Source organism: Salarias fasciatus, chromosome 15 (genome assembly GCF_902148845.1).
Source record: "Salarias fasciatus chromosome 15, fSalaFa1.1, whole genome shotgun sequence".
Classification (NCBI taxonomy): Eukaryota; Metazoa; Chordata; class Actinopteri; order Blenniiformes; family Blenniidae; genus Salarias; species Salarias fasciatus.
In genome coordinates, this window is record NC_043759.1 from 6,742,524 (window position 1) to 6,766,023 (window position 23,500).

Sequence of the window (23,500 nt, forward strand, 5' to 3'; positions counted from 1 at the left end):
CATTCTGTAGATGTGCACATCGTCCACATCGTCATTTTCTCCTCACCAGTTTTTCCTCGCTTGTCCTTCATTCTCTGTTTTCCCCTTTGGGTTTTGATTCAGCCTTGTCAATTATTTGTTTGTTTGTTAATTATTTGTGCGAGACGCCCGTTTCTTTTTTGACTGTTTCGGCATTTTGGGTCTTCTATCCATGGCACAAATACCTCAACCGTGCCCATCTACGGTAATACTGATCACGCTTTTAAAAACCTAATCTGGAACTGATTTTTCTTCAGAACACTCATCATTCACCGCAGAGCTCCACAGCAGACTGGACATATTTGCGACTAAATTGTCTTCCAGTACAACTTAAACTCAGATAATCGGGCATGCTTTAAATACACCTGCAGCGCTGGGCGGATGTGAAATGCCACAACATGAATTTTTTCATTTCCACGCCTGATATGATTTCCATCCGCTCACCTTGTGGACAGAAAGCCGGCGTCCTCGTGGCGGCAGTCGCCGGGGAAACCGTGAGTCGAGACGAGGGTCAGGCTGTTGAACCTCAGGTGAGGGCTGCCAGAGAACAAACAGCAGTGGGGGGAGATTAAGAAAAAAAAAAACTAGCATGAGTGGCTTTTCCGCATAATGCAGCCGACACACACAGCTCACGGGGTAAGAGGAATGTTTTCTGCTCAGAAGGACTTCAATTTCTGCCGCAAGTATTTTCTTTGTCCACAGATGTGTAAAAGTATTTAGAGAAGCCGGGCTGATATCAGACATGAGGATGAAAATAAGGAAGATGGAACCGCCGATTGATATGCACACACACACACACACGCAGCTTTTGCACTCTTTAGATATCAGTGATTGCAAATAAGATTCTTATTGAGAATAATAGAAGCCGAGAAGAGAAATTCTGAGACGCCTCGTGAGATCAAGGACTGGGGACGGGAAGATTTCTGATTGTACATGCCTGAATCAAACTATTAGCAAATTGCTGCATACTTGCTGGACAAGCGGATGTCTTCGGGTTGGTAAAAAAAAAACAAAAAAAAAAAAAAAAACAACTGGAAAATTGTTAAGTGTCGAACAAACTGAGAAAAGCTGTGAGGCGTTCAGAGTCCTGAAGACCAGAGTCCACTGAACATCACACACAGGGCAGTTCACAGTGCTCTACAGGGACATGCATTAAAACAAGGAGATTAGGATTATGAAAAACATTAAAACAAATTGATAAAAAAAAAAGGTATAAAAAGGAGAAGAAAGTAAAAACTTTGAGATAAGGTCATAAAATGAAAACTGACTGTTAATGCCTCTTGCAGGTCTTTATGTCTTTATGTCAGGGAGGTTGGTCAAAACAGAATTATTCTGTAATTTTGAATGGAAATATATTTTAGTCTTGATTTATCAACAGTCTATTTTTCTCCTCTCAGTTGTGTTTGTGATTGTTTCATGCATTTCTTGCAGCATTGCATGTCTTTGCATTGCTTCTTTTTCTGATGAAATTTTGTCTTTATTTAGTCAATTTCAACAGTTTTCTGGTCTTTTGTTTTCCTTTTCAATAGAACTCAGTGCCTCTTGTAGGTTTTTTTGTATTTATGTCATGCATTGTGCTCTAACAGCTCTGTTTTGCTGAATATATATATTTAATGGAATCATAACTTGCATATTTTTCATTGTAGTTTTTGTCTCTTTGAGACTGTTTGCATGCATTTCTTGGAGCATTTCTTTGGGAGAGTCAATCCCTGTCAGCACCATGCAGGTTACTGTAAATCTGTAATTTACTAGCTCTGAAATATCTCATACAATATGTTCATTTACTTCTTCTTGAAAAAGGAGTGAAGTGGCGACAGGAGTTCTTGCAAATAAAAAGTATCCTCTGTTTTTCTTTCAGTGGAGTTGCTTTGTAGTTGAACTTTGCTTTTGGCTGTAATTTTCAGCCAGAAGGCAACAAGGTCGGAGATTTAAGTGTCCGCAGCTGTTCCACAGGAGCAGGAGAGGAGGCTTTCACTTGAGCCCCTTCGCTTTTCTTCTGTGCACAAGTGTGTCGATGAGAGTGAAAGCAACTAGCGGCACAGGTGTTGACAGACCCGAGAACACGTGCAATATGTGCACGTATAGGAGATTTGCCAATAGTTTAGAATGCTCCGACCTTGATTTATGCATACGCGTGACTGAAACTGTTCATTCAGTTGTTTGCATAGATTTTCTTAAAAATTCAAGTTTCTGTATTCTGAAAGTGAAGTTTTGCAACTATTTGATCATAAATTACCAGCTAACGTTTTCAGTCGCGCTCCAGGGAGGTTAGATTCACCACACTTCTGCCGTTCACCCTGACATTTACCTTCAATGGGGCACTCTCCAAAATGCGTCTGAATAATTGGAATATTCTAACTTCAAGTTTCTGAAAATTATTTCTACAGTTTTTTTAACTTCTTAAATTCACATTTCCATTCAATTATACAAACGTATCTTGCAAAGTTGCATAAATCACAGATATATCACCACTTCTTGTTGAAAATGCGGATAAAATGTCTTATAAGATAAAGGACTACCTGGCAGTGGAGATATATTAATAAAGCAAACAAGTTAACCATACTGGTGTTATAGTGATGCAGAAATGACTGAATATGTCATGGTCCTGTTTAGTCCTGTCTGTGCTTGTGGTGTTTCTAACATCTCTGGTTTCAGGCTCTGCAGCTTCCCCTCCTCATGTCTGATTGCTGTTTCCTGCCCTGATGTCGATCACCTGCGCCTGATTATTCATTGCCGCCGCCTGGTGCTCTGGGCTCATGAGGGGTTCCCTGGCCGTGTTCAGGTTTTCGAATCGTCTTGTCTCCTGCTCGTGTCTCTAAGCCATTTCTTCTGTGAGAGTTCCAGTGTGTCCCATCAGTCAGTATCATAGTGGGAGCTTCATGCTGAGCTCCTGCATGGCGGTCTGGGAGTATCTTTTCCCTGCATCCCTGCCCTCTCTGCTGCAACAGATCTGTGCATTCCTTGGTTTGCTTCTCTTTGGATGTTTTTTTGTTTTGTTTGTTTTTTGGACTTTGAGTGATTTTTGGGGTTTTGTGAATGTTTGTCTTCGGTCCTCCTCCATGACTCCTTCCCCCCTCAGCCATGACCAAATACGGTCAAATGCTCAATAAAGGGTTAATTGATTTGATATGAAACTAGAATTTGGCAGCTCAAATCAGTCACCAACAACAATAAAAAAATCCTGGATCCAGACAGTGATCCGGATTATCACCAAAATTTAATGGATTCTCAGTTAGCCCAAGACCCACCTTTCACAAAGTTTCATGAACTTTCCGTCCATAACTTTTTCCGTAGTGTTGCCAACAAACCAACCAACAAACCAACAAACCGAAGTGATTACATAACCTCCTTGGCAGAGATAAAGACAGAGGAATGCTATAACTACTCGTATCATAATTTAAACAGTGACATCTTTACATCCTTCTACAATACTGGATGAACATAAAACAAATGATTCTTCTATATTTGTAAGTGATATTATTGAAAATAGACTGATACATGATGTCCTTATCAAAACACTGATGTTCCTGTGTTTCAGACCTTGTTTACAAGACAAGGCTTCAAGTGAAAATGCATCATTTTTGCGTTTTCATTTCATTAAAGTTTCACGTTCACATGGTGTCAGTTTACACTGAAAGAGTAGAAACATTAAAAAGTTAGCATGTTGGGCCACTACTTGGCGCTGCTGGTTGTTTTTGTGAAGAATTCATTTGTATGGACTGTTAATACTATTATTGATCGGCAACTCTAAAACCACCAAGTCCCAGGAGCATACGGGCTGGAGTCTCGACTCTCTGGAGGCCGCCGTGCTCATTATAAAGCTTCTGTTGTTCTGTTGTTGTTGGACACTGGTTGTTTTGTTGACTTGTATTTTAAATGTGGGCTATGCAGCGCCAGATCTTCAGACGAGCTGCAGACGCTCCTCTCCATAACAACAGCGGGGGAGATTGGGCGGTGCGTTTGTTGCATTTTTCACTGGATTTAAACTGGATTCACAGATAGGTTTTAATACATTACAATAATGAAGCCGTGCTGTTAAATGCTGAATCCACGCTGGAAGCAGCGTCCGGTGGAAGTTCTCCAGCCCGCTGATGCATCTGTGCTTCCTGAGCATGAAAAATCCTCAGCAGCCCTCCTACCGACTCCTGCCAATATGAGCCCATCTCTTGTGATGCAAATGGCCTCCTTTGTTGCGGCCTACAGGACATTACGCGGCCGATAACAGCAGCCCTGGGCTCCTACGCTCGGTGAATGGCGGTGCGTGTACCTCGCAGCATCCGGCCTTATCGCGGCGACACTCTGATCACCTCCTGCTCTCTCCTTATCTCGGCTTCCTGCTAAATTAACGCCCAGCGGCACACACTCGCAGCGCCAGACACCAAAATGCTGGTAAACTGATTATAGCGGGACTGTTGTTGTGTATCAGTGACTGTTTGCACCCCTGGAAAAATACAGTGAGGAGATATACTGTATGTGAACTAACAGAAGAGAGAGGAAAAGCTGCTTGTATTGCAAGAGCTTATTAGGTTTAAAGATAACTGTGATAGCCTACTTTGACTTCTCACTGACTTCCCCATGTGCTTCTTTAATGTCCTAATATTACTGGGAAAAAAAAAAAATCCCCAACATGGACTGTTTGATTGTTGTCTACTTGTATTATAAAGTCAACAAAGAGATGCCACCAAGATTTCCACGTGATTTGTTCTCACTGTTGGAAACTCTGATGACGTTGTGGTGCTTCATTCACTTTTCTGTATGGTACGATGATACTAACTTGTAATTTTAATAAACCAGATACGGGTCACTACGAGACTGGGTTGGTTGTCATGATGAGATTCTGGGTTAGTTTAAAGGTTCAAAGTGTCTCAGTTTTCATGGAAACGTGAATTTGAAACATTTAAACTGGTAAACATTAAAATAATGGGAACAAATATATGAAATAAAGAAAAAATATATATTTTTGAAAGTCTAATGAACCAATTTAGATTTACTTTATTCTACACCCTTCACTTTTTAGGCTCATCAGTGCCAGGGAATTCAAAATTCATTCATCCATCTATCCATCTGTGTCTAAACTGGCCGATGACAGAAAAATGTTGCAGCCAGCCACCAAGAACTAATTGGAATGAAAAGCTTGTTCCTTGGGCTGTGGGGGGAGGGGGGGGGGGGGGGGGGGGGGGTGTAGTTAGAGAGAAGCCATGGGCACGGAGGGAGAACATGCAAACTCCACACACACCTGAGCTCCTCACTCTGAGGAAGGAGTCCTGACCACACTACAACTGATCCAAAAACTGAAAATCAATATGAGGCATTGAACAAGCTCCAACAGCCTGGGGCCCTGTTCCAGGTGAAAAGGTGACGTTTTTGTTATATTTTGAGTGTAGGTTTGCATGACAACGACGCTCAGAGTAATTGAAAATGCAACTTTTTGAAAATCCTCCGACTCCATCACCATGGAAACGGAGGAAAATGCATCTTCTGTGATACGCTAACATGTGTCATGACTCCTGGACTTGGAAGTTTTAGAGTTGACAGTCAAATGTTTGTGTTAATGTTTACAGCACATCGTTGTCTGCGAATGTGTATGGTTTCATTACAAAAGCAAACAACAGTGCCAACTAGTGGCTCTGCATGCTAACTGCATCGTTTTCAGCCTCTCTGTTGTTTTGCTGTAAACAGGCGTCATTCTCAAAAATGTTGTCGTATAAACGCAAAGCTGTTCTGAAACGAAAAAGCAAAAATAATGTTTTCACTTGAAACATCACGTAAACAGGGTCTCATGACTATTAATAGTGCTGTCTGTAGCTCTGGTCATCTTCAAAATGGAAAAAAACTATAACTTTGATCTGATAAATAGATTAAACTTGCAGCTATAATGGCACACAGTTATTCATATCTTTGCTTTGTGTCATCACTGGTTTGATCCCTGATTTTTTTTGACACGGACATCGAATAATAACCACAACAACAACAATCAGACAATGACGGCAGCGGAACTTCGCTGGTAATCTGTGCCAGTTGATGGATTAATGTCGCAGCACAGAAGCGCTGGGGCCCGTTATTGGTGTCTGGCCGCGACCGCATCAGCAGCCCCGGATTTGCCGCGTTATCAGCCGGTGACAGACGGCCGCCGTGACCCTGCAGCCTGACCGCGGCGAGCGGAGGGCCGGGCCTCCGCAGAGCTCTTTATCTGTCTGACCCTCTCCCCGCTCGGTAAACGGGCTGGGAAGGGGGCGGGGGGTGGAGGTTACACTGGCGCTGCTGGGCTGGATTCAATGAGCACAAGGAAATCAGTGTCGGGGTGGATGGGCGAGGGGGAGGGGGGGGCGGACATTTGGGCAGGGCTGATAAGGGGGGCCCCAGCAGGCCGAAACTGACCCATCTTTCACCCTGTGAATGCGCGGCCGCCTCGCCATTAGTTCGGCGGACACTAACTGCCTCATTAGTCAACTCATTAGTGACAGCAAACACAGATCGCTGCTGCAGATCCCTGACAGGGGAAACAGTGGAGTGGCTAATTAAAGGGGGCCGGGGCTGGCCCTGCCGCACGCCAGGCCGCAGACAGCTGCGCGCGCCGCCGCCGTGCCAGCCTCGTCGGCTCCGTGCGCTCCCTCGCCCTCGCCCTCACGGAGCAACAACCCCGGTTGCCTGGCAGCTATCGCCCGGCTCAGAATCAGCAGCCCCGCACCTCTTATTATTCGCCGGAGCAGTTAATCTCACAAAGGCGAGGACGCAGGCGAACGCGCGAGCTGAGCTGTCCGCCCCAGAGTCAAGTGACATTTCCAGGGGCTGGATTCCTGGAGTAAAATTCGATAAAGGAAAAGGGAGAGGAGATTCTGGCGTGCGGCGACTCTCGTCAGGTTGGGGATTACTCAGACACATCAGTGACAGACGTGATCGCTCTGAACAGCTGCCAGATGTGGATTGCAGCTACTGCCCCAGCCCTGCACTCTTCATGGGGGGGGGCTTTCCTTTGCTTCAACCACATGTGGCGTGAATCTGCTGCTCCATTCAGCAGCAGGTCGAGATCACAATGACACTCTGAACTACAGATGCGTGCGATTAAACGAAACGGGAGTGGGTTATACCTCAACGCTTAACCGTCATGCAGTCCATCATCGCTAGTTGGTGCTACAGAGCCAACAGAGAGCAGACCCCCTTCCTGAAACAGAGGCTGAAGTACACTAAAGGTTTCTAACAGTGCAGTGAAAAGACATCTGGTTAGAAAATGGTTTCTTAGTCAAGAAAAGATAAAAAAAACAAACAAAACAAATCCCATTCAACTCCAGTATTTTATAGATACAGGATATAAGGCCTGTTTCACATAATTTGCCCAGAAACGCTGGCATCCAGCTCGGTGTGAGACGATAGCCCAAAACCTGCTTCCACTGGGGTGAAGGCAAAGCTTTCAGGAGGTTAATGGAAGAAGTTGAGTCTCAACACACCGTGCTAAATATTAACTGTAGACTGACTTTGACTTTTTTCAGGCCTTGTTTATGCAACAACTTTTTCAAGTAGAAAAAAAAGCAGGGCCTCTGATAATGCTAATGCTAATAGCGTAACGCCGGGAACGCACTGGACGCGGAAGCGTAGCGGAGGCGCCGCGCGCGCCGCGCGCGTCTCCGCGCCGGCGCTTGGCTGTTCGCACTGGAGGCGCCTGCGCTCTCCGCGCTGGTCACACATCGGCTGCACTCGGCTCGCTCCGTCAGCTCTCGGTTTTCACGTTTGTTCCCTGTTCCCTCTGTCTCGCTCTGCCAGTATGGATGTGTGTGTTCTGGTGACCTGTGGAGAGACTTTTTCTCCTCCTGTCCTCTTTTTTTCTGCATCACGTGAATGTCTGTCGCTGTGTGTGTGTGTGTGTGTGTGTGTGTGTGTGTGTGTGTGTGTGTGTGTGTGTGTGTGTGTGTGTGTGTGTGTGTGTGTGTGTGTTTGGGTGCGTACATGCTTTTGTCTGTTTGTGTGTCCATCTGTCTTGTGATTAGACCCAAGTGACAAATTATAGACGGACGAGCAACACCGTCCGTAACTAATCGTTATTTAATTTGTTATATTTTGAAAATTGACCGGATTCTCTTGCCTTTTCTGTTTCCGACTTCCTGTCTGGTCCGATCTGCTTGATCCAGCTTGACACATGGCGCTCCCGGCGCTCGCGGCTCGCGTGAAAAATAGAACGAAGCGGAGCGGGCGCGCTGCAGAGCGCGAGCCGCGGCGCGCGCGGCGCTCCACTGCGCGTTCGGTGCGGCCGGTTAGATAGGTTAACATGGGAGGCGATCAGAAGCGCAGTGCGCGGCGCTACCGCGCGCGGCGCTTCCGCGTCCAGTGCGTTCGGGCCGTTAGAGCAGTTTTTCAGCTCAGTTTTCACCTACAACAACAAAAAAAAGAATGAATATAATTCTTCTAATATTTTACTGCCAAAAGAAGTGAGATTGCAGTGATATGTTACTTATTACTGAGTGAGAAATCATAATATTTGTAGATTTGAGATGACAAAAAAAAACCCACTCACTCCAGGGTTAACAACAGACTGATGCTTTTACACTAAATGATGCACAGAAAACTCGGACCGAAAGTTTAATTGAAGTGAGTTTCTGTGCAGATTATCGAGCCGCCCTGAGGCGTGCGCTGTGTGTTCTCGATGGGAGCTGGGAGATGATAAGGTGCATACACAACACACAGATGGTGAGAGGTCTGTGTGAGGGGGCTTAATAGGCGCCCGAGCAAATTTTTTGCCCCGGGGCCTCAGGGAAGATAATCCTGCCGAGGTGCTGCAGATTCATACAAATGATGCGGCGTGTACGCCCTGTACTGTACGTCCAGGACGAGGATTACACTGACGCCTTTGACTCACCAGAAACAAAGCGCCTCCAGGAAGGATAAGCCCGTGTCTGAAGCCCCCACCACCACGATGCTGGCATTAACGCTGACCTTTGGCTCCAAAGTTAACTTTCTGCTGATGAGGCTGAGAGCGAACGGCGCCTGAAAGAGCCGGAGAGAGACAACGGTCAGTCACATTCACTGGATTAATGACGACGCTGGAGACAAATCACCTGATGCCATTTCCTGCAAATTAAATCACTCCGCAAATGCATGTACCATTAATTACAAGCCGCGCTAAAAGCACGGTCATTTCTCCTTTTTTTTGGATTTTCACAGCCTGAGACAGGAGCCTCAGCTTTCAGGAGAGATCCTTTATCATCTGTAACGTTCACAGGAGGCCGTAAAGCATCGACAACACCTTCGCTGAGTAACACCTAATGAAAGACACCGGCCGTTTTTAACAGGGTTTTCAGAAAATCAGGACTTGAAAAAAAAAAAATGTCTGAAAGAGGGGATTCAAAATGAGTCTGAGGGCATCTGATTAGAAAAAATACCCCAGTTATTCATCCACCCATTTGTGGTTGATTTAGGCCGCATTTACGCAACATTTTCCAGTGAAAACATAAAATTACTGTTTTGGGTATCCGTTTACACGACAACAGTGTTCAGAGCCACCAAAAACCAGTAAAACATCGCTGTCTCCATGGAAACGAGGGAAAACAGAAGTTTTCAAAAATGCACCAACTCCATTTCTGTGTAGACGACAGAGACCTTCATGTTTCCACACGTTGATGGAGAAAGGGTCAAGCACAGTATCTGCACTGGTTGTCTTTTTCAAAATTTTCAAGTTTTTGATAAACGGGCTTCCTCCAAAAACAAGTGGGTGTGTCCTGCTGTCATCTCCACCCACAATCAGCTGGAATCAGAGTGATATACGGAATTTGTTGCATTCAAACAACATAAATAAGCACGATTGGAGAAATATTTAAAAAACGCCAGCTTCAAAAAGGCGAGACGGAAACACAGGGATCGAATATGTGACCTGACACTTCACGGCAATAATTACCAAAGCATCCCAAAGGCATTAGGAGCTCTAATTTCCCCTCAGTTCCTCCAACGCCGATCGTCTGTGGCCCGCTCACTGAGATCTGACGTGGCTAATGTCTCCTTAATTTTCTATAATTAGGCAGATTGGCCCCACAATGCACCTTGTTGGATGAAAACAGCACTGAGCAAAAATAAGGGGGGAAACCCAAGGGTGGAATTAACCTTTGTGTGATATTCAAATAATTTCCATGAGTGCCTAACATCTGTCACATGCACGGGGAGGCTCCGATGCAGGGTTCAACTATACGGGTAGGAAATAAAGGAGCTTTTAGCTATTTTTCCAAGCATACACACAGCCTATAGTCACAATTTAACATCCCATTACACTCTGATAACCGAATGTACAATTAATGCATTTTCAAGTACCTTCAAAACAACATGCAGGTGATTTCTGGCCATCTCCTCCATATCAGAGAACAAAGAGCCGTAGAAAATAGTAGGTTGCTTTTCAGAAACAGGTGGAGGATTAATAGCATTTAAAACTAAGTGAAAATATTGAAATTATTTAGTATATTGTGAGCTGAAACCTGTAAACATTCAGTGGTTCATTTAGAGATATGAGGTCGATCGGGAAGGATTCAGCCATTAACTGTCTTTTATAAAGGGTAATACTTGATATATCAGATACCCGTCAGCGCTATAAGTTGGGAGCTTTATATACGTCACAAAGTGATGTGCTGCAGGAATCGACTAAACTGAATGAAAGCCTCCTTGTTATTTCAGGAAATAAATGTTGCTAATTCCACATTATCTAAAAGTAAGAAAAATGCAACCATTTTGGGTAAAAAACAAAATTTAGTTGAGTTTGGATGAGCACCCTAAATGTGAGCTGAATTTACAAACTAAACATTTATCCATTGATTTTAACATGTCGGGTCATTCAGGATGAGTTCAGGAAGCAGGACAACTATAAGATTTAATTATTAAATATTGGGGAACAAGGAGGAGTGAATAAGTTTTTCTGCTTCCGATCCCTTTTCCAATATGTTCACTTACATATGTGTGTATGAAATGAGTGTACATGTTGAGATGGGTGTGTGTAAATTGTATATAGATTTTTTTTCTTTGTAAAAATTTGTAAAACTGTTTCTCTTTTTGTGTGCATCTTTATTTTGAATATGTTTAGACATCTCTGGAATGAGTTGATGATAAGGAAAGCTTGGACAAAAAAACAAAAGCAGCATTGCCAACTGTACTGTTTTTGTTATTGTGAATACACCATATTACCAAAAGAGTATTTGCTCACCGATACAAATCAGGTGTTGTAATCATGAGGCCTGGCCACAGGTGTATAAAACCAAGCACCCAGGCATGCAGACTGTTTGACAAACATTTGTGAAGAATGGGCCGCCCTCAGCAGCTCAGTGAATTCCAGCGTGGAACTGCCATAGGAAGCCACCTGTGAAACAAATCCAGTCGTGAAATTTCCTGGCTCCTAAATATTCCACAGTTAACTGTCGGCGTTATAAGAAAATGGAAGAGTTTGGGAACAACAGCAACTCAGCCACGAAGTGGAAGGTCATGTAAACTGACGGAGAGGGGTCAGCGGATGCTGAGGCGCATACTGCAGAGAGGTCGCAGACTTTCTGCACAGTCAAGTGCTGCAGAGCTCCAAACTTCATGTGGCCTTCAGATCAGCCCAAGTACAGTTCGCAGAGAGCTTCGTGGAATGGGTTTCCATGGCAGAGCAGCTGCATCCAAGCCACACATCACCAACTGCAGTACGTTTCGGACTGCATTGTGCCAAGTGTGGAATTTGGTGGAGGAGGAATCTGTGCACCAGTGCACAAAGAAGGTCCATAAAGACATGGATGGCAGAGTCTGGTGTGGATGAACTTGACCGGCCTGCACAGAGTCCTGACCTGAACCCGACAGAACACCTTGGGGATGAATTAGAGCGGGGACTGAGAGCCAGGCCTTCTCGACCAGCATCGGTGTGTGACCTCACCAATGCGCTTTCGGAAGAATGGTCAAAAATTCATATAAACACACTCCTCGACCTTGTGGACAGCCTTCCCAGAAGAGTTGAAGCTGTCGTAGCTGCAAAAGGTGGACCAACATCATATTGAACCCAGTGGGTTATCAATGGGATGGCACTGAAGTTCATATGTGAGTTAAGGCTGGTGAGCAAATATTTTTGGGAATATAGTGTAGATCAGTTTGAATGGCTGCATATATAAAGCATAAAGTTATAGCTACTTTAATAAAGAGGGGAGAAAAAAATAGGTGATATTCAAATAACTTCCATGAGTGTCTAACATCTGTCACATGCACAGAGAGGCTCCGACGCCATGTTCAACTGTACAGGTAGGGAAAAAAAGGAGCTTTTACGTAGCTATTTTTCCAAGCATACACACAGCCCACAGACACAATTTAGCATCCCATTACTCTTTGGTAATTGAATGTACAATTAATGCATTTTCAAGTATTTTCAAAACAACATGCAGGCGGTTTCTGGCCATTTCCTCCATATCAAAGAACAAAGAGTCGTAGAACATAGTAGGTTGCTTTTGAGAAACGAGTGGAGGATCAAAAGCACTTAAAAAGAGGTAAACAATATTCAAATTATTCAGTTTAATGTGAGCTGAAACGACAGAATAAACACCTGTAAACATTCAGTGGTTCATTTAGAGATATGAGGTCGATCGGGAAGAATTCAGACATTAACTGTCTTTTATAAAGGGTAATACTTGATATATCAGATACCCGTCAGCGCTAAGTTGGGTGTTTTATATATGTCACAAAGTGATGTGCTGCAGGAATCAACTAAATCGAATGAAAGCCTCTAATTTATTACAGGAAATAAATGTTGCTAATTCCACATTATGGAAAAGTAAGAAAAATGCAAGCATTTTGGGTAAAAAAATTTTTTTTACCGTAGTTGAGTTTGGATGAGCACCCTAAATGTGAGCTGAATTTACAAACTAAACATTTATCCATTGATTTTAACATGTCGGGTCATTCAGGATGAGTTCAGGAAGCAGGACAACTATAAGATTTAATTATTAAATATTGGGGAAAAAGGAGGAGTGAATAACTTTTTCTGCTTCCGATCCCTTTTCCAATATGTTCACTTACATATGTGTGTATGAAATGAGTGTACATGTTGAGATGGGTGTGTGTAAATTGTATATAGATTTTTTTTACTTTGAAAAAATTTGTAAAAATGTTTCTCTTTTTGTGTGCATCTTTATTTTGAATATGTTTAGACATCTCTGGAATGAGTTGATAATAAGGAAAGCTTGGACAAAAAAAACCAAATGAAGCAGCATTGCCAACTGTACTGTTTTTGTTATTGTGAATACACCATATTACCAAAAGAGTATTTGCTCACCGATACAAATCAGGTGTTGTAATCATGAGGCCTGGCCACAGGTGTATAAAACCAAGCATCCAGGCATGCAGACTTTTTGACAAACATTTGTGAAGAATGGGCCGCCCTCAGCAGCTCAGTGAATTCCAGCGTGGAACTGCCATAGGAAGCCACCTGTGAAGCAAATCCAGTCGTGAAATTTCCTGGCTCCTAAATATTCCACAGTTAACTGTCGGCGTTATAAGAAAATGGAAGAGTTTGGGAACAACAGCAACTCAGCCACGAAGTGGAAGGTCATGTAAATTGACGGAGAGGGGTCAGCGGATGCTGAGGCGCATACTGCAGAGAGGTCGCCGACTTTCTGCACAGTCAAGTGCTGCAGAGCTCCAAACTTCATGTGGCCTTCAGATCAGCCCAAGTACAGTTCGCAGAGAGCTTCGTGGAATGGGTTTCCATGGCAGAGCAGCTGCATCCAAGCCACACATCACCAACTGCAGTACGTTTCAGACTGCATTGTGCCAAGCGCACAAAGAAGGTCCATAAAGACATGGATGGCAGAGTCTGGTGTGGATGAACTTGACCGGCCTGCACAGAGTCCTGACCTGAACCCGACAGAACACCTTGGGGATGAATTAGAGCGGGGACTGAGAGCCAGGCCTTCTCGACCAGCATCGGTGTGTGACCTCACCAATGCGCTTTCGGAAGAATGGTCAAAAATTCATATAAACACACTCCTCGACCTTGTGGACAGCCTTCCCAGAAGAGTTGAAGCTGTAGTAGCTGCAAAAGGTGGACCGACATCATATTGAACCCAGTGGGTTATCAATGGGATGGCACTGAAGTTCATATGTGAGTTAAGGCTGGTGAGCAAATATTTTTGGGAATATAGTGTAAATCAGTTTGAATGGCTGCATATATAAAGCATAAAGTTATAGCTACTTTAATAAAGAGGGGAGAAAAAAATAGGTGATATTCAAATAACTTCCATGAGTGTCTAACATCTGTCACATGCACAGAGAGGCTCCGACGCCATGTTCAACTGTACAGGTAGGGAAAAAAAGGAGCTTTTACGTAGCTATTTTTCCAAGCATACACACAGCCCACAGACACAATTTAGCATCCCATTACTCTTTGGTAATTGAATGTACAATTAATGCATTTTCAAGTATTTTCAAAACAACATGCAGGCGGTTTCTGGCCATTTCCTCCATATCAAAGAACAAAGAGTCGTAGAACATAGTAGGTTGCTTTTGAGAAACGAGTGGAGGATCAAAAGCACTTAAAAAGAGGTAAACAATATTCAAATTATTCAGTTTAATGTGAGCTGAAACGACAGAATAAACACCTGTAAACATTCAGTGGTTCATTTAGAGATATGAGGTCGATCGGGAAGAATTCAGACATTAACTGTCTTTTATAAAGGGTAATACTTGATATATCAGATACCCGTCAGCGCTAAGTTGGGTGTTTTATATATGTCACAAAGTGATGTGCTGCAGGAATCAACTAAATCGAATGAAAGCCTCTAATTTATTACAGGAAATAAATGTTGCTAATTCCACATTATGGAAAAGTAAGAAAAATGCAAGCATTTTGGGTAAAAAAATTTTTTTTACCGTAGTTGAGTTTGGATGAGCACCCTAAATGTGAGCTGAATTTACAAACTAAACATTTATCCATTGATTTTAACATGTCGGGTCATTCAGGATGAGTTCAGGAAGCAGGACAACTATAAGATTTAATTATTAAATATTGGGGAAAAAGGAGGAGTGAATAACTTTTTCTGCTTCCGATCCCTTTTCCAATATGTTCACTTACATATGTGTGTATGAAATGAGTGTACATGTTGAGATGGGTGTGTGTAAATTGTATATAGATTTTTTTTACTTTGAAAAAATTTGTAAAAATGTTTCTCTTTTTGTGTGCATCTTTATTTTGAATATGTTTAGACATCTCTGGAATGAGTTGATAATAAGGAAAGCTTGGACAAAAAAAACCAAATGAAGCAGCATTGCCAACTGTACTGTTTTTGTTATTGTGAATACACCATATTACCAAAAGAGTATTTGCTCACCGATACAAATCAGGTGTTGTAATCATGAGGCCTGGCCACAGGTGTATAAAACCAAGCATCCAGGCATGCAGACTTTTTGACAAACATTTGTGAAGAATGGGCCGCCCTCAGCAGCTCAGTGAATTCCAGCGTGGAACTGCCATAGGAAGCCACCTGTGAAGCAAATCCAGTCGTGAAATTTCCTGGCTCCTAAATATTCCACAGTTAACTGTCGGCGTTATAAGAAAATGGAAGAGTTTGGGAACAACAGCAACTCAGCCACGAAGTGGAAGGTCATGTAAATTGACGGAGAGGGGTCAGCGGATGCTGAGGCGCATACTGCAGAGAGGTCGCCGACTTTCTGCACAGTCAAGTGCTGCAGAGCTCCAAACTTCATGTGGCCTTCAGATCAGCCCAAGTACAGTTCGCAGAGAGCTTCGTGGAATGGGTTTCCATGGCAGAGCAGCTGCATCCAAGCCACACATCACCAACTGCAGTACGTTTCAGACTGCATTGTGCCAAGCGCACAAAGAAGGTCCATAAAGACATGGATGGCAGAGTCTGGTGTGGATGAACTTGACCGGCCTGCACAGAGTCCTGACCTGAACCCGACAGAACACCTTGGGGATGAATTAGAGCGGGGACTGAGAGCCAGGCCTTCTCGACCAGCATCGGTGTGTGACCTCACCAATGCGCTTTCGGAAGAATGGTCAAAAATTCATATAAACACACTCCTCGACCTTGTGGACAGCCTTCCCAGAAGAGTTGAAGCTGTAGTAGCTGCAAAAGGTGGACCGACATCATATTGAACCCAGTGGGTTATCAATGGGATGGCACTGAAGTTCATATGTGAGTTAAGGCTGGTGAGCAAATATTTTTGGGAATATAGTGTAAATCAGTTTGAATGGCTGCATATATAAAGCATAAAGTTATAGCTACTTTAATAAAGAGGGGAGAAAAAAATAGGTGATATTCAAATAACTTCCATGAGTGTCTAACATCTGTCACATGCACAGAGAGGCTCCGACGCCATGTTCAACTGTACAGGTAGGGAAAAAAAGGAGCTTTTACGTAGCTATTTTTCCAAGCATACACACAGCCCACAGACACAATTTAGCATCCCATTACTCTTTGGTAATTGAATGTACAATTAATGCATTTTCAAGTATTTTCAAAACAACATGCAGGCGGTTTCTGGCCATTTCCTCCATATCAAAGAACAAAGAGTCGTAGAACATAGTAGGTGTCTTTTCAGAAACGAGTGGAGGATTAAAAGCACTTAAAAAGAGGTAAACAATATTTAAATTATTCAGTTTAATGTGAGCTGAAACGACAGAATAAACACCTGTAAACATTCAGTGGTTCATTTAGAGATATGAGGTCGATCGGGAAGAATTCAGACATTAACTGTCTTTTATAAAGGGTAATACTTGATATATCAGATACCCGTCAGCGCTAAGTTGGGTGTTTTATATATGTCACAAAGTGATGTGCTGCAGGAATCAACTAAATCGAATGAAAGCCTCTAATTTATTACAGGAAATAAATGTTGCTAATTCCACATTATGGAAAAGTAAGAAAAATGCAAGCATTTTGGGTAAAAAAAATTTTTTTTACCGTAGTTGAGTTTGGATGAGCACCCTAAATGTGAGCTGAATTTACAAACTAAACATTTATCCATTGATTTTAACATGTCGGGTCATTCAGGATGAGTTCAGGAAGCAGGACAACTATAAGATTTAATTATTAAATATTGGGGAACAAGGAGGAGTGAATAACTTTTTCTGCTTCCGATCCCTTTTCCAATATGTTCACTTACATATGTGTGTATGAAATGAGTGTACATGTTGAGATGGGTGTGTGTAAATTGTATATAGATTTTTTTTACTTTGAAAAAATTTGTAAAAATGTTTCTCTTTTTGTGTGCATCTTTATTTTGAATATGTTTAGACATCTCTGGAATGAGTTGATAATAAGGAAAGCTTGGACAAAAAAAACCAAATGAAGCAGCATTGCCAACTGTACTGTTTTTGTTATTGTGAATACACCATATTACCAAAAGAGTATTTGCTCACCGATACAAATCAGGTGTTGTAATCATGAGGCCTGGCCACAGGTGTATAAAACCAAGCATCCAGGCATGCAGACTGTTTGACAAACATTTGTGAAGAATGGGCCGCTCTCAGCAGCTCAGTGAATTCCAGCGTGGAACTGCCATAGGAAGCCACCTGTGAAGCAAATCCAGTCGTGAAATTTCCTGGTTCCTAAATATTCCACAGTTAACTGTCGGCGTTATTATAAGAAAATGGAAGAGTTTGGGAACAACAGCAACTCAGCCACGAAGTGGAAGGTCATGTAAACTGACGGAGAGGGGTCAGCGGATGCTGAGGCGCATACTGCAGAGAGGTCGCCGACTTTCTGCACAGTCAAGTGCTGCAGAGCTCCAAACTTCATGTGGCCTTCAGATCAGCCCAAGTACAGTTCGCAGAGAGCTTCGTGGAATGGGTTTCCATGGCAGAGCAGCTGCATCCAAGCCACACATCACCAACTGCAGTACATTTCGGACTGCATTGTGCCAAGTGTGGAATTTGGTGGAGGAGGAATCTGTGCACCAGTGCACAAAGCAAGGTCCATAAAGACATGGATGGCAGAGTCTGGTGTGGATGAACTTGACCGGCCTGCACAGAGTCCTGACCTGAACCCAATAGAACACCTTTGGGATGAATTAGAGCGGGGACTGAGAGCCAGGCCTTCTCGACCAGCATCAGTGTGTGACCTCACCAATGCGCTTTCGGAAGAATGGTCAAAAATTCATATAAACACACTCCTCGACCTTGTGGACAGCCTTCCCAGAAGAGTTGAAGCTGTAGTAGCTGCATAAGGTGGACCGACATCATATTGAACCCAGTGGGTTATCAATGGGATGGCACTGAAGTTCATATGTGAGTCAAGGCTGGTGAGCAAATATTTTTGGGAATATAGTGTAAATCAGTTTGAATGGCTGCACATGTAAAGCATAAAGTTATAGCTACTTTAATAAAGAGGGGAGAAAAAAATATGTGATATTCAAATAACTTCCATGAGTGTCTAACATCTGTCACGTGCACAGAGAGGCTCCGATGCCATGTTCAACTGTCCAGGTAGGGAAAAAAAGGAGCTTTTACGTAGCTATTTTTCCAAGCATACACACAGCCCACAGACACAATTTAGCATCCCATTACTCTTTGGTAATTGAATGTACAATTAATGCATTTTCAAGTATTTTCAAAACAACATGCAGGCGGTTTCTGGCCATTTCCTCCATATCGAAGAACAAAGAGTCGTAGAACATAGTAGGTTGCTTTTGAGAAACAAGTGGAGGATCAAAAGCACTTAAAAAGAGGTAAACAATATTCAAATTATTCAGTTTAATGTGAGCTGAAACGACAGAATAAACACCTGTAAGCATTCAGTGGTTCATTTAGATATGAGGTCGATCGGGAAGAATTCAGACATTAACTGTCTTTTATAAAGGGTAATACTTGATGTATCAGATACCCGTCAGCGCTAAGTTGGGTGTTTTATATATGTCACACAGTGATGTGCTGCAGGAATCAACTAAATCGAATGAAAGCCTCTAATTTATTACAGGAAATAAATGTTGCTAATTCCACATTATGGAAAAGTAAGAAAAATGCAAGCATTTTGGGTAAAAAAAAAAAAAAAAAATTACCGTAGTTGAGTTTGGATGAGCACCCTAAATGTGAGCTGAATTTACAAACTAAACATTTATCCATTGATTTTAACATGTCGGGTCATTCAGGATGAGTTCAGGAAGCAGGACAACTATAAGATTTAATTATTAAATATTGGGGAACAAGGAGGAGTGAATAAGTTTTTCTGCTTCCGATCCCTTTTCCAATATGTTCACTTACATATGTGTGTATGAAATGAGTGTACATGTTGAGATGGGTGTGTGTAAATTGTATATAGATTTTTTTTACTTTGAAATAATTTGTAAAAATGTTTCTCTTTTTGTGTGCATCTTTATTTTGAATATGTTTAGACATCTCTGGAATGAGTTGATGATAAGGAAAGCTTGGACAAAAAAACAAAAGCAGCATTGCCAACTGTACTGTTTTTGTTATTGTGAATACACCATAGTACCAAAAGAGTATTTGCTCACCGATACAAATCAGGTGTTGTAATCATGAGGCCTGGCCACAGGTGTATAAAACCAAGCACCCAGGCATGCAGACTGTTTGACAAACATTTGTGAAGAATGGGCCGCCCTCAGCAGCTCAGTGAATTCCAGCGTGGAACTGCCATAGGAAGCCACCTGTGAAGCAAATCCAGTCGTGAAATTTCCTGGTTCCTAAATATTCCACAGTTAACTGTCGGCGTTATAAGAAAATGGAAGAGTTTGGGAACAACAGCAACTCAGCCACGAAGTGGAAGGTCATGTAAACTGACGGAGAGGGGTCAGCGGATGCTGAGGCGCATACTGCAGAGAGGTCGCCGACTTTCTGCACAGTCAAGTGCTGCAGAGCTCCAAACTTCATGTGGCCTTCAGATCAGCCCAAGTACAGTTCGCAGAGAGCTTCGTGGAATGGGTTTCCATGGCAGAGCAGCTGCATCCAAGCCACACATCACCAACTGCAGTACGTTTCAGACTGCATTGTGCCAAGCGCACAAAGAAGGTCCATAAAGACATGGATGGCAGAGTCTGGTGTGGATGAACTTGACCGGCCTGCACAGAGTCCTGACCTGAACCCAATAGAACACCTTTGGGATGAATTAGAGCGGGGACTGAGAGCCAGGCCTTCTCGACCAGCATCGGTGTGTGACCTCACCAATGCGCTTTCGGAAGAATGGTCAAAAATTCATAAAAACACACTCCTCGACCTTGAGGACAGCCTTCCCAGAAGAGTTGAAGCTGTAGTAGCTGCATAAGGTGGACCGACATCATATTGAACCCAGTGGGTTATCAATGGGATGGCACTGAAGTTCATATGTGAGTCAAGGCTGGTGAGCAAATATTTTTGGGAATATAGTGTAGATCAGTTTGAATGGCTGCACATGTAAAGCATAAAGTTATAGCTACTTTAATAAAGAGGGGAGAAAAAAATATGTGATATTCAAATAACTTCCATGAGTGTCTAACATCTGTCACATGCACAGAGAGGCTCCGACGCCATGTTCAACTGTCCAGGTAGGGAAAAAAAGGAGCTTTTACGTAGCTATTTTTCCAAGCATACACACAGCCCGCAGACACAATTTAGCATCCCGTTACTCTTTGGTAATTGAATGTACAATTAATGCATTTTCAAGTATTTTCAAAACAACATGCAGGCGGTTTCTGGCCATTTCCTCCATATCAAAGAACAAAGAGTCGTAGAACATAGTAGGTGTCTTTTCAGAAACGAGTGGAGGATTAAAAGCACTTAAAAAGAGGTAAACAATATTCAAATTATTCAGTTTAATGTGAGCTGAAACGACAGAATAAACACCTGTAAGCATTCAGTGGTTCATTTAGATATGAGGTCGATCGGGAAGAATTCAGACATTAACTGTCTTTTATAAAGGGTAATACTTGATATATCAGATACCCGTCAGCGCTAAGTTGGTTGTTTTATATATGTCACAAAGTGATGTGCTGCAGGAATCAACTAAATCGAATGAAAGCCTCTAATTTATTACAGGAATTAAATGTTGCTAATTCCACATTATGTAAAAGTAACAAAAATGCAAGCATTTTGGGTAAAAAAAAAAAAAAATTTAGTTGAGTTTGGATGAGCACCCTAAATGTGAGCTGAATTTACAAACTAAACATTTATCCATTGATTTTAACATGTCGGGTCATTCAGGATGAGTTCAGGAAGCAGGACAACTATAAGATTTAATTATTAAATATTGGGGAACAAGGAGGAGTGAATAACTTTTTCTGCTTCCGATCCCTTTTCCAATATGTTCACTTACATATGTGTGTATGAAATGAGTGTACATGTTGAGATGGGTGTGTGTAAATTGTATATAGATTTTTTTTCTTTGTAAAAATTTGTAAAAATGTTTCTCTTTTTGTGTGCATCTTTATTTTGAATATGTTTAGACATCTCTGGAATGAGTTGATAATAAGGAAAGCTTGGACAAAAAACAAACAAATGAAGCAGCATTGCCAACTGTACTGTTTTTGTTATTGTGAATACACCATATTACCAAAAGAGTATTTGCTCACCGATACAAATCAGGTGTTGTAATCATGAGGCCTGGCCACAGGTGTATAAAACCAAGCATCCAGGCATGCAGACTGTTTGACAAACATTTGTGAAGAATGGGCCGCCCTCAGCAGCTCAGTGAATTCCAGCGTGGAACTGCCATAGGAAGCCACCTGTGAAGCAAATCCAGTCGTGAAATTTCCTGGCTCCTAAATATTCCACAGTTAACTGTCGGCGTTATAAGAAAATGGAAGAGTTTGGGAACAACAGCAACTCAGCCACGAAGTGGAAGGTCATGTAAACTGACGGAGAGGGGTCAGCGGATGCTGAGGCGCATACTGCAGAGAGGTCGCCGACTTTCTGCACAGTCAAGTGCTGCAGAGCTCCAAACTTCATGTGGCCTTCAGATCAGCCCAAGTACAGTTCGCAGAGAGCTTCGTGGAATGGGTTTCCATGGCAGAGCAGCTGCATCCAAGCCACACATCACCAACTGCAGTACGTTTCGGACTGCATTGTGCCAAGTGTGGAATTTGGTGGAGGAGGAATCCGTGCACCAGTGCACAAAGAAGGTCCATAAAGACATGGATGGCAGAGTCTGGTGTGGATGAACTTGACCGGCCTGCACAGAGTCCTGACCTGAACCCAATAGAACACCTTTGGGATGAAATAGAGCGGGGACTGAGAGCCAGGCCTTCTCGACCAGCATCGGTGTGTGACCTCACCAATGCGCTTTCGGAAGAATGGTCAAAAATTCATATAAACACACTCCTCGACCTTGTGGACAGCCTTCCCAGAAGAGTTGAAGCTGTAGTAGCTGCAATAGGTGGACCGACATCATATTGAACCCAGTGGGTTATCAATGGGATGGCACTGAAGTTCATATGTGAGTTAAGGCTGGTGAGCAAATATTTTTGGGAATATAGTGTAAATCAGTTTGAATGGCTACATATATAAAGCATAAAGTCATAGCTACTTTAATAAAGAGGGGAGAAAAATATATATGATATTCAAATAACTTCAATGAGTGTCTAACATCTGTCACATGCACAGAGAGGCTCCGACGCCATGTTCAACTGTACAGGTAGGGAAAAAAACGAGCTTTTACGTAGCTATTTTTCCAAGCATTTTCCAAACACACAGCCCACAGACACAATTTAGCATCCCATTACTCTTTGGTAATTGAATGTACAATTAATGCATTTTCAAGTATTTTCAAAACAACATGCAGGCGGTTTCTGGCCATTTCCTCCATATCAAAGAACAAAGAGCCGTAGAAAATAGTAGGTTTCTTTTCAGAAACGAGTGGAGGATTAAAAGCACTGAAAAAGAGGTAAACAATATTCAAATTATTCAGTTTAATGTGAGCTGAAACGACAGAATAAACACCTGTAAACATTCAGTGGTTCATTTAGACATATGAGGTCGATCAGGAAGAATTCAGACATTAACTGTCTTTTATAAAGGGTAATACTTGATGTATCAGATACCCGTCAGCGCTAAGTTGGGTGTTTTATATATGTCACAAAGTGATGTGCTGCAGGAATCAACTAAATCGAATGAAAGCCTCTAATTTATTTCAGAAAATAAATGTTGCTAATTCCACATTATGTAAAAGTAAGAAAAATGCAAGCATTTTGGGTAAAACTAAAACATTACTTGAGTTTGGACGAACACCCTAAATGTGAGCTGAATTTACAAAATACACACGTTTCCATTCGTTTTAACATATTGTGTCATTCAGGATGGGTTCAGGAAGCAGGACAATTATAAAATTTCAGTCATTTCCAACATGTTCAATTAAATATGTGTGCATGTAATAAGTATACATGTTGAGAGGGACGTGTGTAAATTGTATATAGATTTTCTTCTTTGTAAAATTTTTCCATTTTTTTTTCTCTTTTTGTATGCATGTGTATTTTGAATATGTTTAGACATCTCTGGAATGAGTTGATTATAAGGAAAGATTGGACAATAAAACAAATGAAGCAGCATTGCCAA

General features: G+C 42.3%; 1 protein-coding gene across 1 annotated transcript in view; it reads right to left on the reverse strand.

The window, feature by feature from the left end:
- Positions 1-23,500, reverse strand: part of cfap61 (cilia and flagella associated protein 61) — a 47,487-nt gene that overhangs the window by 11,302 nt on the left and 12,685 nt on the right. Inside the window, exons 15-16 of the mRNA XM_030110789.1 lie at positions 8,867-8,994; positions 463-555 (exon numbers count right to left, since the gene is read on the reverse strand). Coding sequence (XP_029966649.1) covers positions 463-555; positions 8,867-8,994 — 221 coding nt within the window. The remainder of the gene's footprint in view (positions 1-462; positions 556-8,866; positions 8,995-23,500) is intronic.